The following is a 17,436-nucleotide window of genomic DNA, read 5'->3' on the forward strand; positions in this document are numbered from 1 at the left end:
CCAACTCAGCAAGGGGGTGCCGGAGTTTGAAAAAGAATAGTCCAGCGAGGGTACGTCTGCATTCATCTTAGCCTTCAAATATTACACAAAGGACGTGTCTCACCTGGCCCAACTTGCCTTAGTATGTTTCAGGACAGACACTATTTCAATTAATTAATTTAGAATGGATTGTTTCAAGAGCATTCCTAACGCGAAGTATAAACGTTTATATTATGAATACAATGTAACACGCACGCACACACTGAAGGCTACTTTCCTTTTTATCACAGGAGGCATATAAAAGACATCATTGCCAAAATACCATAGTACACATTAATCTAGACAGTTTTTAATCCACTAAAACTTTTAGTTACTGGTAAGATATAATTTTGTACATCACAAACAACATGATCATTAATCATTCATGTAATTTTCATGTATTTTTTATTCCAAAACCTTACACACAAAAAGTAATTCAAATATTCCAACAATACATAAACACTTAAATTATGATTTGGTCACAAAACAACCAGAATGTTTAGGAAAGCCAAAAATATGGATATCATCGGTCATGATAACGTTTTTTTATAGATTATCTTTTAAATATAAAGTAATTCACATAACACCATCTTCATTTAAGATGCAAACATTAATTCTGGCTTTCAACACCTGCCAAAATCCTAAATATGTTGTGTAAAACAGATTCATAATATTATGTTATTACATCATATTATGTGTTATTAAAAATGACCGACTGTGTAATCAATGAAAGGAAAAAAAATCCATAACTACAAGTACACTACAAGTTTCAACATTTAAATGTGCTATCACATTACTTCTCCCTGCAGATTAACTGCCAACCACAGGGAGGTATGAGAGGACAAGAGCAGCTAGAGCTGCTAGTATAAGAACATCAATCATCCATCGCTGTAGACACAAACCATTAGCTTTTCTTCCATGACCTCTACTCTTGAACCACTCCACAACCTCCTCTAAGTTGTACTCCTGGGGCTCATAACCAAGTTCTGCCTTGGCTTTTGCCATGCTGAAGTAATGTGTCACACCGGTCTTATACACCTCTGTGCGTGTGAGCAGAGGCTGGAAGTTATACACTGGGCCGATGAGATGGTGAATCATCTCAGTGATGAATGCCACAAAATAAATGAGAGAGACAGGCAGACGTAGTTTGGGGAAAGAGTAACCCAAACCCTCCACCAGAGGTCTAAAGAACTCAAAGTTGTTGACAGGTCTTCCATCTGAGATGAAGTATGCCTGTCCAGCAGAGCGGTGCTGATGCTCTGACATCAGAGCATCAGCAGCCAGTTCATGTGCCAAGACCAGGTTATCTACATGTACAAACTCCACTAAACTTCTTGGATCTCCATACACAAACCTGAAATACCCCTTCTCTATGTACCCAACTATCCTAGGCAGGTGCCTCTTCTCACCAGGTCCATAAATACCCGCTGGACGGAGAGCACAGGTCTTTAACCCACCTGTCCCATTCATCAGCTCTGTACCACTTGCTTCAATCACAGCCATCTCAGCTATCGACTTGGTCCTGGAGTAGTGATCAGGGTGGAGATGCAGTGGTAGGTAGGGTAGGCTTTCGTCACCACCCTCAATAACTTGGCCTCCAAACACTACATTAAAGGTGCTGGTGTAGACAAGCCTGGAGACACCAGCCTCGACACAGGCCCTGACGACATGCTTTGTGCCCTGGATATTCACCTCTTCAATAATCTTCCTGTTCAGCTGCTCCCTGCCAGACATGCCAAAGGAGGCACTGTGGAAAACACAGTCTACGCCTGTGACTGCCTTTACCACCTGAGCATATTCACAAATATCTCCCTTTATGAACACAATGCCCTCTGGAACAACTAGGCTGGGATGTCTCATGTCAAACAGGATGACTTTAGCTCCTTTTTTATGTAGGGAGCAGGCAAGGCTGTGAGAAAGGAAGAATACAGTTATTCCGTAAATCTGGAATCGGCAAAAGGGAAACGTTGCACATGCACTGAGTGATAATTAAGGAATTTTCTGTTCAACTTTACCCCACCAAAGAAGAAACATAATAATATTTTTAATGAGGCTACATACAATGCTAGAATTAGTAGTCAAAGTGACAAAAAAAAAGGTTGTAGGCAGGCAGCAGGCATTATATTTAAGGGGTGGTAAGGATCCACCACTTCAGCATAGAACAGAATGAATAGCATCACCTCATTACAAAATCTGGTATAATAACTCCCCCTAGTGGACCTTAGAACTTCAGCTAGGCCACCTAATCATGTTGTACTTTTACTGTAACCTACAAAATGATGAGATTACAGTGTGTATAGTTAGGTAATACTGTGAAATGTTTTTGTCTTACCGGAAACCGAAGTATCCACTGCCACCAGTAATCAGAAATGTGCATACTCGAACATTTTCCATTTTACTGAAAAGAAAACGTGAATGTCAATGTGCTTAAACATACCAGGATGACTAAACAGTTGTAGAGAAGTAATTAGTTAATACATTGAACATATAAAATACACACATACTGAAAGAAAAGAAAAAAAGTGTTATGAATTAATTTATAATTTAGATGACCTACAGCATAGCTAAGAAAGTAGGGATGCACCGATAAGACAATGATTGTTCGATACCGATTGCCGATGTTCATATAACATATTTGGCCAATTTCAAGACCGATGTTAACACTTCTGTAATTTCTTTCTGCCCTGTTATAGATTAAATTCAAATGTTTCCTCTAATTTCAGCTCATTTTAAGTTATTTTTCCATATATTTTAATAAGAATAGACTAATATCCCATTCAGACATAGGATAAAAGGCCACCGATTTGACATATGGTGTATTTTCTTTAGAAATGAAAGGTACGCAGAGGGAAACCCGTCAACAAGGCTGATTAAACTCACGTTAGCTACGTGCATTGAGTGCCTTTCAGATGGTAGACATGAACACAGTCACCTTGCCAGCTAAGGAACACTACAATACACTCCACTGCAAGCTTCTCTCATTGACTCAAATTCAGCTGCAAAAGCTGGTTGATGTTACTGTAGCTTGCTAGCAAACCTCAGATAACCACTAGCTAACTTAAAGAGTGACCTGCAAATCATAGTTTTCCCCAGGATGGAGGGTGTCATGTGTCCCCCAGGATTTCCACCTATGCTGGAGTCCGGTTGGTGGGAGGAGCAGCAGCATTAGCTGCAAATTGTTGTTTGTAGAAACTTGTCAGGCTTCTTTGTGTCTTGCTTTTAGATGCTGTATTGATTTCAAAAAAAAAAATTTGTGCAAATGTATTGACTGTGAGATAGCTCTCACCTTATATACTGTGCAACTAAGCTGCCTGGCACTATATAACCGGTCATTAACACTTGACTGGATAAACATTAGTCTATTATAGAATTAAGTAAGCATGATGCCTTTTCAGACACCACAATCGGTCGCAGGTAATCGGCCATTTTAAAGCAGTCGGCCAATACCGATTATTAAAAATCGTCGGTTGGTGAGTGCTGGCCGATTAATCAGTGCATCCCTATAAGAAAGTTAATGTTTCCAACATTTTCAGAATACTTAACTACTAATTTAAAATGATCATCAGAAATGAAACAAGGTTAATGAAGTGTCATTTTAACAATTAATTTGCATATTCTTCCACCTATTCTTCCGCCACAACAACTAAAGATACCCAAAACTATTTGGTCAAATCAACGTAATGGTTAGCTTATGTGGGTGCCCAAAGTACTCATGTGTGTGTGAACCTAAACTGCTACCAAAGTTAGGACCTGTTTGATTTTTACAAATTTAAGTGAATAAATCTTGGGAAAGTGAGAACTGCTTATGCCGGTCCTCACTAAAAAATTTAATTTTCTAAGCTGAGGGGTTGAGGTAGAGTTAGGATTAGAATTAGACTTATGGTTAAATTTAGACATTAAGGGCTGGTTGTCACAGACACAAAATAAGCCTAGCGAAGAATCATCATTAAGCTACATTTCTTTCGTCCAGGACTAAATTCAATCTGGGTCTAGGTTTAGGGATTAGGTTAAATTTAGGAATCTCACTACTTCTTTTTTCTTTTCCCATTTGTTTTGGTTTTTATCTTCACTCCCCACTCATAACGGAGATAAAAACAAAGGCAACTACCCAACTATTCATAGACACATACAGTTGACAGAATACACTGACAGGTAGACATTGCGCAGTAAATGCAGTGAACAGGTTACATTTATACACAACCTTCTTTGACAAATGTAGCTGTCCAAAATGTTTAACCAAAGCCCCCTGCTGTCCAAAGACCAAGCCTTCTTTTCATACATTTTTCAAAAGTATGATTTTCTTTTGAAATCAAACTCTCCTTTTTCTTGGCCATCTGTAACCTTTACTCTGATATTACCTTAAAAAAATACTTGACATGGTATAATAATATTTCCTTTCGACTGACTATGAGTTCTCAAGTCTGCCAATATAACAGATATCAAATCAATCTGAAAACCAAAATTATGTCAAAGCAATCATTCCGGCACCTGACACCATAATCTAATGTGCAATACCAGAAGAGGTGAGCTATTGTTTCAGTGTATTGGTGGAAGTACCTGCACAAGTCAGACACTTCCATGCCCTTTGTATAATAATTTCATATAACTTAAATTGTAATGTCAGTATTGATGTGTCAATTGCTGTTTTATATTTTACATCACAGACTTGTGATGCCATGGTATTGGAGTTTCAAATATCTGTTCCCAGATTATGCAACAGAGCACACCATTCCCATACACTCACCTAAAGGATTATTAGGAACACCTGTTCAATTTCTCATTAATGCAATTATCTAATCAACCAATCACATGGCAGTTGCGTCAAAGCATTTAGGGGTTTGGTCCTGGTCAAGACAATCTCCTGAACTCCAAACTGAATGTCAGAATGGGAAGGAAAGGTAATTTAAGCAATTTTGAGCGTGGCATGGTTGTTGGTGCCAGACGGGCTGGTCTGAGTATTTCACAATCTGCTCAGTTACTGGGATTTTCACGCACAACCATTTCTAGGGTTTACAAAGAATGGTGTGAAAAGGGAAAAACATCCAGTATGCGGCAGTCCTGTGGGCGAAAATGCCTTGTTGATGCTAGAGGTCAGAGGAGAATGGGCCGACTGATTCAAGCTGATAGAAGAGCAACTTTGACTGAAATAACCACTCGTTACAACCGAGGTATGCAGCAAAGCATTTGTGAAGCCACAACACGCACAACCTTGAGGTGGATGGGCTACAACAGCACCGGGTACCACTCATCTCCACTACAAATAGGAAAAAAAAAAGAGGCTACAATTTGCACAAGCTCACCAAAATTGGACAGTTGAAGACTGGAAGAATGTTGCCTGGTCTGCATCCCACAAATCTCCATCAACTGCAATATGCTATCCTATCAATATGGGCCAACATTTCTAAAGAATGCTTTCAGCACCTTGTTGAATCAATGCCACGTAGAATTAAGGCAGTTCTGAAGGCGAAAGGGGGTCAAACACAGTATTAGTATGGTGTTCCTAATAATCCTTTAGGTGAGTGTATACGTTTGTGAGTTACTCTGAGTGACACATTTTTCATCATTACTTACAATGTCCTTTAGAAATGTAATATAACTTTCATACATTTACTCCCTAAATATTTTTTCCCCCTCTATTGGTACAAGGAGTGAACTTTTCTTAATCTACTGGAAAACAAGTCTGAATGTTACTAGAACATTATATAAGTGAGGCTCTTTTAGAGAAATGTATGGTGCCAATATTTAATAATTTCTGTCCCCCAAACTTATATTCATGATACAAAAAGGAACTTTCGCCTTTATTCAGTTTATAATTCCAGGTGAAAGCAAATATCTTTGCTCATATTTATTAAAAACCAAGTAATCTGGTTAGGCAGCGCAATACATGTTACCTGTGATACAATGAATGTGTTAATCAAGCTAAGCGTTTTAGTTAGTGTTACTTTTTAGATATAGGGACTAAGAAATAAGAACACATTGAAGTGTGCAACATTTCCAGTCCTAACTGACAGCAATTCTGGGTATGCGTGATTCAGGTCTATGTATGTATGTGAGCAGATGTCCCCACGTAGATAGTAAAACCTGACAAATCAGTAGCCACATGATTGTTTGGCTTGTTTCCTGTAAAACATACAATTTGGCGTTATAATTGACCAGTTATAATTGACCATACGTTTAGGTTTAGGCATTACGGGTTACGACTGTGTTTAGAGTTAGTGGATAGGAAACAAATATTTCTGGGTTTCCAGGTCTCACAAGGTGTGCACACATGCACAGTGAAAATAAAGATATACATCACCCTAACGTTACTTAGGAAATACCCTCTTCCTCACACACTTTTGGGTTTTGTTGTCCGAACTGAGGATAACATTAAAGGGATATTTAACCGTTTTTTTCTGAAAGACAACAGGGATGGAAACTCTAACCTATTGAAGCCTATAATTAGTTTGTTGTCATATTTTCCACTAGAGCTGTTTGTTTGTTTCCTGTGCATAATAAAAGTTGCTAATGTTAGCTATAGCAACATAACTAATTTCTGTAGGGCTAGCTAAGCTACATTTCCATGTTCATGTTCTTATGTTCTTTCTCAACTACGCACAAGAATATTCCAAGGCATCCACAAGTCCTTGCACAAGGTAGTTAACCTGCTTTAATTATTTTTGGTCATTCCCAGGTCAGAGCTTGTCGTCCTACCCTAACCCTACATTCCAATCGCAAGGTAGATGGCCCCTGAACCTGCAGCCTTTAAATGTTTTACATCATCACATCTGAGTGTACTTGCAAATGCACTTGCTCAAGCAAGAGAAAGCTGGAATCCCAATCCAACCCAATCCAACACTTGCACCTATATAGGACCTGTGAGAGAAGAGATAGAATCAAGGCAAAGCATGAGATTCCCTTGCAAAATTCAGAGATCTCGGGCAGCTGCACCGAGAACCGAATGAACAAGGGATGAAGGAGACATGTCCAGTAAATAGAAACGCACGAACACCAAGGCGACAACCACGACGCCGCAGCGCAAATGTCATCCTCCCTGACCGGTAGAAAAGGGCAGAGGAGGCAGAAACACCCTGCGTGGAGTTTGCACAGAGACCCTCCGGAACGAGTGAGCCAGATGCCCCCTAGGGGCAAAGTGATGCAGTCACAAAAGCCAGTGGGAGAGAAGCTGTTTAGAAAGCGGACGACCCACCCGGGAATCCGAATAGCAAATAAACAGCTTGAACAGTCAGTCTGATAGACCTGGTGTGCTCTACATAAAGGGCGGGCGCCACCAGGACGACCCAATGCCCTTCCACCTTGATCCGAGCCAGCAGACGCGCTATTCAGCGCTGCGGGGAAACGCGTAAAGGAGGCCCCGAGGCCAAGGGTGGTGCGCGAAAGCGTCCACCCCCAGATGGGGGCGATCCGTCTGGGACAGGATGAACCACAGGCGACAGTGTGTGTTCTGTCTGGACGCAAATAGGTCCACCTTGGCTTCCCCAAACCTAACCAGATGAGGGAGAAGATGTCTGGGTGGAGACGCCACACCGAGACATCAGGTCTGCGCCCACATTCAGACGGCCCTGAATGTGAGTCACAGTCAGGGAGCGGAGGTGGGCATGCACCCATAGCTAAAGATGTGTCACCAACCGGTGGAGAGCAGGAGACCTGATCCCCCCTTGGCGATTGATGTAAGCGACCGTGGCCCTGTTGTCTGAGCGAGTCCGGACATTGCGGCCCATGACTAGGTCAGAGAAGTGCGTCAGCACCAATAAGACTGTGTCCAGTTCCAGCATGTGGAGAGGGCCGGGACATAATGGCCCGAATCGGGCGCCTGCAGGGCTGTCGGCACAGGTTGAGGGCAGATAGCAGATTGAGAGCCTGCGTGTCTGAAATGGGCGCTCTCATTGCGCTCGTGTCCATGACCAGACCCAGGTATGAAACCAGCTGGGCTGGCCTCTGCAAGCTCTTCTTCCAATTCACAGCAAGTGCTAATCACGTGAGAAGGGACCCCACTTGGAAAGTGTGTATCCTGGTCAATTCCAGGGACGATGCTAGAATCAGGTGGTCGTCCAGATAGGCTAAAATCCAGATGCCTTCCATGCGTAGGGGCTCCAGTGCCGCCTCCAGACATTTGGAGAAGCGTAGAAGAACGGAATCCACCTATACCATGAAAGGCAAACCAGAAAATCTTCCTGTATCTGTGAACGATTGGGACATGGAAGTAAGCATCCTTGAGGTCTCTGCTCGAACAGAATCTCCCAGAAGGAAGGCTAGCAGGCGACTGGTGGTGAGCATACAGAACGGTCGTTTGGCTACGTGCACATTCAGATTGCGCAAATCCAAGATAGGCCTCACTCCTCCCGTTCTCTTGGGAACCAGGAAGTAACAGGAGTAAAAAACGTCCTCCGGGACCTTGGAGATCACTCCTTTGCTCAACAATTTTGTCACCTCTGACAGCAGAGCAGACGCTCTGTCGGGTGATAACATCATAGTCTCCAATTCCAGGGACGATGCTAGAATCAGGTGGTCGTCCAGATAGGCTAAAATCCAGATGCCTTCCATGCGTAGGGGCTCCAGTGCCGCCTCCAGACATTTGGAGAAGCGTAGAAGAACGGAATCCACCTATACCATGAAAGGCAAACCAGAAAATCTTCCTGTATCTGTGAACGATTGGGACATGGAAGTAAGCATCCTTGAGGTCTCTGCTCGAACAGAATCTCCCAGAAGGAAGGCTAGCAGGCGACTGGTGGTGAGCATACAGAACGGTCGTTTGGCTACGTGCACATTCAGATTGCGCAAATCCAAGATAGGCCTCACTCCTCCCGTTCTCTTGGGAACCAGGAAGTAACAGGAGTAAAAAACGTCCTCCGGGACCTTGGAGATCACTCCTTTGCTCAACAATTTTGTCACCTCTGACAGCAGAGCAGACGCTCTGTCGGGTGATAACATCATAGTCTCCACTATCCCGGAGAAGGGGGTGGAGCTGAGCGAAACTGAATTAGATAACCCAGTCTGATCGTTCGATCGAGCCAGGCTGACATGGTACAGTGATGACGCCACTCCCAGTAACGCTCTGAGAGAGTAACGCTCTGAGAGAGGAAGAGCATGAAGTTGGAGGGTGTTGGTCAGGAAACGTTCAAATTCCCTCTCTGCCCTTACCGCGGCCAAACTCGACCAGAGAGGAAGAGACACGGCCCAAGGAGGGCAGGAAGAGAAAGAGATGAGAAAAAATTGAAGCCGCACCGAGAGGCGAAACCAGGTTTAAATAACGAGAACCAAGCGCACTAACCACTGAGCCATTACACTGTACAACAGCAATCGCGCTCTCACTGTTAGGAACCTGAGTGAGGGGCTGCTTATCAATTCCAAGTACGCTAAGAACGTACTTGTATCATTGAGAAGAACGTTCTTGCCAAGCGTCCTTGAGAGTATGGTCTTGCAAGAACGCGAGGACAGAGAACGCGTCTATCTGGATTGAGATGGATGTGTACTTGGCTATTGCGCAATACTCTGAGGGCTGTAACTTCCTCAGTAGTCGCTGAAAAAAATATTAATGTGAAGATGAAGGACAGAAGGTTGTATGGAGACTATAGCCACAATCATATGATATATGAAATTTTTTTGAAAGTGAAAATAAACTGCAAAAGCTGTCCCTCTCAACCGGTACTGTAATTACTTAACTCAGCTAACGTTAACTAGCCTCTCCACTGCACTGAATAACGTGAGCTTGCTGATCGAAAAGTCGGAGCAAATTTATAAATTAGCCGTTTCTTAAATAAAATAATCAAATATTCAGCGACTACAATGTCCATTTCTCGTCTCATTTTTTGTCAGATGCTGATTTACAGGTACCGTTACCTGAAATAAGAAAAGTTAAAACTTATTATATAGTTGTGGAGTTTTTCTCCTGACATCTTGCAATGACTTCTGTGATATCAGATGCGTTCTCTGTGAACAAGTCACCAACCCATGAATCCTCAATAAAAGGGCCGGATCAAGTACACATCCAGGTATTTTAGGCGTACTTGGTAAATTGCGTTCTTTGGATTGGAACGGTACTTGGCCATGAAAGATGACGTCAAACGACGGAACGGGTAGCGAGACGGAGGCGTTACCTGGCGTCATAGCGAGGGGGTTGAGAATCCACCACGGTTAAGTCTGTAACACCAAGTGAACTCTCTGGACGCTCGGTAGCCCACAAACGGCGGGAGAGAGGAGCCCGGCATTTGCATAAGCGAACGTTTCACTGAAGGCTAGTGAATGTAAACACGGTCGTGCCGGTCAGAACTCTGAGAACGAACACGCTCAGGACTGGCAGGCAGCGGAATAAGAGACGCATCTGAACCCGCTAGCCGGCGCTTATGTCTTTTGGAGGTGGCGGGTAGAGAGAGTAGTTATACGTATAACTCCCTGAGATCACTGCTCTGAACATAGCTAACATAGCTCTTACTATTACACTGAATAGGGAAAGGAATAGAGTGTGCACAAGCAAAAACATTAGGAGACCTGCAGGTTGCAGGGCGAGAATGAGGGAAAAGCCGTTCATTCGCGCCACTGCTCATATCCAACGGGGCAGACGTAGAGACAGAGAGCATTCGCTGAGTCTCTAAGGCAAACTAAGGCATGCAAAAGGTACAAGTGACTTAACAGGCTCAGACACCGCCTGAATCTGCACAAAAGCACAACTTACACCCAAACAACGTTTAGCTTGTTTATTGAAAGGAAAAGAGACTCGGCCCTTACAATGCATACACACTATTCGCGAAATGTCGGATAGCCAACACTAGCATTGCCCAGTGTGCTTCGCATGTAGCATAATTGTGGGTGTGTCTGTGGGCGAACTAGCGTCATAACACTAGGTAAACTGTGTATTAAGGTTTGAGAATAGCACGTTTGTATGAAGGTACGTCGGATTATTACAATGGTTAAAATTGGAATAGATACGTATTTTAATTCATTGAAATGAATTGAGACATCGCTCCCATCGTGAATTGTGTGAATGTACCGTCATTCTGCTGATGGAGGAAGGGGCAGGGGCCGTGAGGGCAACGTTGCCACTCGCAGCCCGCTCCACGCCTAGTCAGGACGGTCTGGGTTTCTAAGACGGCCACGGAGTATCCAGTCTGGAGGCGGGCTGCCAGCGTCGCACGGGAGGAAGAGCAGGAGCCGCGGAAGTAGGAGGATGAGGCGCCGAGGCAGCAGCAGAGACTTGGCGGCGCTGGCGTCGTTTAGCAGAGGAGCCCGGGCGATGAGCAGAGGATCGTGAGGCCAAATGGGTAGAGCGGCTAGCCAGGGGGATGAAACGAGATAACTCGTTCTGTCCCTCGTATGTCTTCTTGAAGGAAGCTATGGCAGTGTGAACGGAGTCACCGAATAAGCCCTCCTGGGATAAAGGTGCGTTCAGGAGGGGTGTGCGATCGGCATCGCGTAAGGAGGACAGAGACAGCCACAGGTGACGGTGTCCAACCACGGAAGAAGCCACTGTGCGTCCGGCGCAAACCGTCTGAGCTTGGTTAAGGTGGAGGATAGCCTTTAGATTACCCGCTACCTCTTCAATGTCACGTGACGACGGAGTAGGTGAACGGTCTAAAATATGGGAGGCCGCCGACGCTAGGAGAGCAACGTTGTTCGCAGCGGCCAGGGCCTGTGATCCCAGGACGTACACTTTATCCCATAGCTGTCCCGTGTAGCGGTCTTGGGTGGATGGCAAGGCAGGCTTCTTCCCCGACCAGCCCAAGGAAGGCAGGAAATGCGCGGCCAACTCGGACTCTAAAGGAGGGATGGCCGAGCTGATGGGAGTCTGCCTACCGTTGACATTGGTGAAGGTGGCGTAGGGTTTCACGGGAGCTCTGGCGGAAGCTGGGGCGGACCAGGAATCCTCGGCGAAGGCTTTAAAACCACGGACCTCAGGCGCAGGGGAGTCCACTGGTTTGACACGTTCCGCCCAGGAGCCGAAGGACATGTCGGAAGGTTCCTTCGGCATCGGCAGGGGAGGCAGTGGCAGCTGAATGCGTAGTGCAGCTCTCCCAATCATTCCGGAAAACACCACACGGAGAGGGGGCGAGCGGAGAGAAGCAGCAGAAGAGAGGTCGTCATCTAGTTCTCCCCGGAGAGAGGGAGAAGCGCGAGACCCGCCACCACAACCCACTTGGGAAGGGAGCGGGTCTGTCTGAGTCAGGGGAGTCGGGTCATGCGTAGGAGAGTCCTCCTCAGACATCTCATTGTCGTCGCTGCTGGAATCCAACACGGCGGAGACATCCACTTCCTGTTCGAAAAAGTTTGCCCTCTCTACACGTGTACAGAGGGACAAAGCAGCACAGGAGGAGCAAGCCGGGGGGTCGATGAGACCCTCGCGAGCGTGAGCCGGTCCCAGGCAGGAAACACACGAACGGTGAGGATCCTGAACCGGTGACAAGTCGGCACAACGGCATACGGCGGTGAAAAATCTCTTCATAATGAGACGTCAAACTAAAGAATGCCGACGACAAAAAACCTCAGGCTGAAGCAAAAGAAACAAGTAATCAGTAGGACTCAGCAAGCGGTTGCTGAATAAAACGGGAGTGCGTTCTCTGGGCTCACGGATCCTATATAGGGGAAAGCGTGCCCTGATTGGCTGTCGCATATTGCATAATGAGTTTTCAGTATGACTGCGGACTCGACCAGGGTAAACCACTAGGAGTTAAAGCCCCTCTAGGGGGCAGCGCTCCATGACATAACTGTGAGGATGATTTCCACTCAGTGGGTAGGGGTTTAATAAACACATCAACTTCATAACACACTTATGACTTCTTGGTCTACTTTTAATTAAGATAAAATATGAATGTACAAATTATTCCACGCATTGAATATTCCGCACAGGTCATGTTCTATTTTGCATAAGTGTCAAGTTTTGAAATCAGTCATGAACAAATGCATATCCTATAATTAAACAAATCCTTTCTTTTGTGTGAAATTGCAGATGCTAACAAATTACACGGTGGCTTATATGATTCCACTTTGCTAGCAGAGGCTGTATGTTTCACGCTTGCTGGAAGGGACCACTGAAGGGTCAACATTATCTATAAAGAGAATCATCACACCTTAGTTTGCCATTAAATTCGAAGTTTGTACAGCAAATATGACATTGTACACAATGTTTAGGGTCCTTTTTACTTCGACAGAGCAACTTTTATATCCAGTGGGTAAAAATGACTGAATTACTTTTTATGGCAATCAAAACCGCATCAGTCGCCCTAGCCCAGGGAAAAGGGCTAGGGCGAGTGATTAGGAGCTGTCTATCTCGCGAATGGAGTCCAGCCTAAACAGACAAGTAGCAACCTTGTGCACCCATTTTACATATCAAGATTTGCAGAACAGTCGTCAGTAGACACCGGTAATTCTCAGTCCTGTCCTTTTTATTTATTTCACTGGTTACGGACGGAGGAATAGAGAGACTTATGCTATGTTATCTCTCCATCGCCCTTAAAAATAAATCACAATTCTTTTTTTACTAGCGTTATGTTGCTGTTGCTAGTTTGACACGAGTAGTGAGACGGAATAAATGAGCTAAGAATGTTTTGTAAAGATCACTGAACTGACAGAATTAATCCAATCTTCACTCACTCCCTTTGCGACATACGTCATCAAGTTGTTGTCCGTACAACCTCACCCACGTTGAGTCGACCGTGGGCTCTCCAGCGACGTAACGAACACGCCATTAGAAAACTTGCAAGTTTGGATGGAAACGAGCTAAATTACTAATGTGTAAATGTAGTAGACTTATGTATAATAAACTATTTGATATGTTCTATTGTTCTGCTCTGTATCGAGGCAAATAGTTACATTTTAAACAGTTTAATTTTAAACTTACCCGGAATAATCAAGCTGCTTCGGCGTGATAGGTTCTGTATTTTATAAACGATTCATTGGACGGAACTAGAGCAATTCTTGAAAGGAACTACGTACTGTTTCATACGCAAACTTCCTACATTATACTTTTGACGTGGTAGGTAAGTATTCCTCTTGATTGACAAGGTTGGCTAGAGGATCCAAACAGTATTGTATAGTGGGTACATGCCTGATATATAATAACGAGTATTCAGTAAGTCGTCAGTAGCCTCCGGTCGTTTTGATTCTCTTGGGTACGCCGCTTTAATTGTCATTTAAGCGTCTCCTAGACTCCAAAGGTGCACGAGACTGCACTTGTGCCTAGGTTAAGTATTATGCGTTCATGTGATTAAGCAACTTTGTCTGAGTATTATTATCACCGTTATCTACATTACGCTGGCTACAGCAAGGCGTTTAGCTCAGTGAAATAATACCGTCTTGATTCAAACGGACTGGATTTCAAACTCTCCCTTTATTGTTCGTCATGCAATGGCAAAAATACGGTTTGTCATGGCTATATATATATATATTGTCTTACATGGGAAAGGTGCCGTGCACCTGAATATCTACTGAACTAAACAGATGTGCCTGTATACACCACAAGACTACAGTGTTTTACATGGAAGATCCCTTATGCAAGGCTAGTTTCTGCTTTCCAGTTCATGAGTCAAAGTCTAAGGAATGAAGGGTCAATCTGCAGATACTTCATCCATTTTGGGCGGTAGAACTGAAGATGTACCCATTGTTTTTTTTTTTAATGAATGTACTATATAGTTTTTCTCCAATGTTACTAAACAAAATGGAGTTATAGCCTGTCTAGCCTCAAAACCAGATTGAAACAACACTTTTGATAAAACTGATGTGCATACCTTTCATACAGCGTTGTCTGTGAATTGTATACTTGAGGAAGCTTTATAGTTTCAGTTAAAGATTGTCCCTTTAAATTGTTTCTTTTTTGTTAACAGGAGCTTCCCTTTTTAATGCTTAACTTTACTGATTTCCCTTTGACACACTAACGACTCTGAACACCAACCTTTATTTTGAGGAGCTGGGGTTTTCACAGATTTTGAAAGTAAGTATCTTAAAGGAAAATAAAAACATGTTGAGTAGTTGTTTGGTGCCTATTTGTATTTAATATTTGTATCACAGTTGTTTTTAAAATCAACTATTTAACCCTATTTCCTTTCAAAAAGGAAAAAGCTTACATGTGAAAAAGCAAATTTTAAATGAGACATTAGCAGATTTCAGTTTTCTATTTTGTCTGAAGTTTATGTAATTTCTTGTATGTTTCTGACTTAGGAAAAAATGAATCTGGAAGAGTATTTCAAGAGGATTGGTTTCCTTGGAGAATTTTCTAAACCAGACCTTGAAACACTAAACCAGGTCCATAAACACCATGTGATGTCAGTTCCATTTGAAAACCTCAGCATTCACTGTGGTGAGAAGATCACTATGGATCTTGAAGTCATTTTCAATAAGATTGTGAGGAGCAACCGTGGAGGTTGGTGTTGTGAGAATAATCTCCTCTTTTCCTGGGTGCTAAAAGAGATGGGTTATAGTCCAGTGATGTTGGGTTCAAGAGTCTACAACAACACCACAAACCAGTTTAATCCCATGGACTCTCACCTCATCAACAAGGTAATCATTAATGGGACAGCTTACATTGCAGATGTGAGCTTTGGCGTATCCTCCCAAATATGGTACCCTCTTGAGCTTGTCTCGGGGAAGGACCAGCCACAATCCCCGGGTGTCTTCCGTCTGATACAAGATGGAGAACTGTGGACTTTGGAGAAGACAGCTCGAAAGCCTCTGGTTCTCAATAATGCTTTTGCCAACTCACCTCTGGTAAACAAGTGCCTAAAGAAGAAGATCTATGGCTTCACCTTACATCCACGTGGGGTTGATCATTTCCTAGAGACTTCCCATTGCCTTCAGACAGATCCAAATTCTCTGTTCACCAACAAGTCCATCTGCTCATTGCAGACGGCTATAGGATTCAGAGCCCTAATTGGCTGGACCTTCATTGAGGCCACCTACAACGACCAGGATGGTGTTGATGTTCTGGATCTGAAAAACATACCTGATGACGATGTGGATAAAGTGCTGAAAGAAATCTTTAACTTGTCGTTGGCAAACAAGCTGGTTACTAAAAACAACAAAGCTGATTACACTGTTTAAGAACTTGTAACGTTTCTTATTTTACTTAATTGTAGTGTAGCCTCTGAAGTGTTTTTTCTTAATGCAAACTGCAGAGCATACAATATTTCCTGATTTCAAGATTGTGTCAAAAAAGGCAATCAAAATGTGTCAAAAAAGGCAGTGTCAAAAAAGGCAATCAAAATGATTTAAAGATTGCTTTACGAGTGAGACAATAAAATGCTACATAGACTAATCTTAATAATAATAATAACTATTTGTATAGCACTTCTAGTACAGTTACACAAAGTGCTTTACACACAATAATAGAAATGCATCAAAATAACAATTTATATAAAACATATTTTTAAAAAGTAAAAGAAAAAAGATGTATAAAATCACAATGATAAAATGTTTGTAAAAGCCATCTTATAAAAAATTGTTTTTAGTTAAGATTTAAAAGAATGCACTGATGTAGAATCTCTGACATTCTGTGGTAGGCTGTTCCAGAGTCTAGGGGCCCTTATGGCAAAGGCCCGGTTCCCTTTAGTTTTAGTTTTCAGTCTAGACTGGGCGAGATGAAATGAGAGCATGTATAATTTTCTCAGTGTCCTCATATTGTAAAACCAATCTTATTTTGGCAATGTTTCTATGTGGATAAAAGTATGTCTGTACCAGTTTTTGTGTTATTCAAATTGTAAGTCTGGATAAAAGAACACCCAAATGTCTGGCCATAGGCACAATATTTTTTGCTAGCGATCCTAGAGCCAACTGAACTTCATCTGAAATAGATGGGGGGCCAATAATTAAAACTTTGGTTTCATCAGAAAATTATTGTCAATCCAGTTTGTAACATCTTCCAGGCAATTATGCAGAACACAACTTGCTTACGTCATTTGGCTTAACCGACAAATACAACTGTATATCATCTGCATAATAATGAAAATATATGTAATGCTGCCGAATTATACTACATAATGGATCATTAATCATACTAATCATACATACTAATCATTAATCATAATCAATCATAGTCATACTATCTAATGGATCTTAGTTTGCATAATCATTATCATGGCGTTTGACTGTACACCGTCATGTTTGAGACCGGGGGGGGGCTTGATTGACAGTATGGCGTATGCTAGCTCAAAAAGTGGCATCTCGAGCTATCATATCTGCAAGTTTACACAGAAATATCTGCAAGTTTAAAACAAAATAATCTAGTCTAAATTCTCATGTCTTTTTGGATATGCCTCAGAAAATGTCACGTAATGTAAATAAGCCCTTGGTTTCTGGACAACAAATATTATAGTGCCTATAAGACAATTATTGATTGATTGAAATTGAATTTCTGTGGATGTGTGTATTACATATGTTGATTGTGTTTTTAATGTTGTGATACAGCGGTCAGCTTTGAATAAAACTTGGATCTCA

General features: G+C 42.7%; 2 protein-coding genes across 10 annotated transcripts; one reads left to right on the forward strand and one right to left on the reverse strand.

Annotated features, from left to right (window-relative positions):
• Positions 1-498: 498 nt before the first annotated feature.
• Positions 499-13,926, reverse strand: sdr42e1 (short chain dehydrogenase/reductase family 42E, member 1). 2 transcript variants are annotated; one of them, XM_010896589.3, is made up of 3 exons: positions 13,850-13,926; positions 2,351-2,416; positions 499-1,927 (listed from the first exon to the last, which is right to left on the reverse strand). In XM_010896589.3, exons 2-3 carry the CDS (start codon positions 2,410-2,412, stop codon positions 829-831), a joined length of 1,161 nt encoding a protein of 386 aa, XP_010894891.1. In that variant the 5' UTR covers positions 2,413-2,416; positions 13,850-13,926; the 3' UTR covers positions 499-828. The 2 variants fall into 2 exon arrangements, with proteins under 2 accessions (XP_010894891.1, XP_019895890.1); XM_020040331.3 differs by lacking the exon at positions 13,850-13,926 and adding an exon at positions 11,006-11,073.
• On the forward strand, positions 13,352-17,436 carry LOC105025705 (arylamine N-acetyltransferase, pineal gland isozyme NAT-10). 8 transcript variants are annotated; one of them, XM_020040358.2, is made up of 3 exons: positions 13,352-13,372; positions 14,832-14,938; positions 15,166-17,436. In XM_020040358.2, the coding sequence occupies exon 3, from the start codon at positions 15,172-15,174 to the stop codon at positions 16,042-16,044; it is 873 nt and encodes a 290-aa protein (XP_019895917.1). In that variant the 5' UTR covers positions 13,352-13,372; positions 14,832-14,938; positions 15,166-15,171; the 3' UTR covers positions 16,045-17,436. The 8 variants fall into 8 exon arrangements, with proteins under 8 accessions (XP_019895917.1, XP_010894887.1, XP_019895904.1 ...); XM_010896585.4 differs by lacking the exon at positions 13,352-13,372 and adding an exon at positions 13,902-13,988; XM_020040345.3 differs by lacking the exon at positions 13,352-13,372 and adding an exon at positions 13,910-13,984.

The sequence above is a fragment of the Esox lucius genome, chromosome 2 (genome assembly GCF_011004845.1).
Source record: "Esox lucius isolate fEsoLuc1 chromosome 2, fEsoLuc1.pri, whole genome shotgun sequence".
NCBI lineage: Eukaryota > Metazoa > Chordata > Actinopteri > Esociformes > Esocidae > Esox > Esox lucius.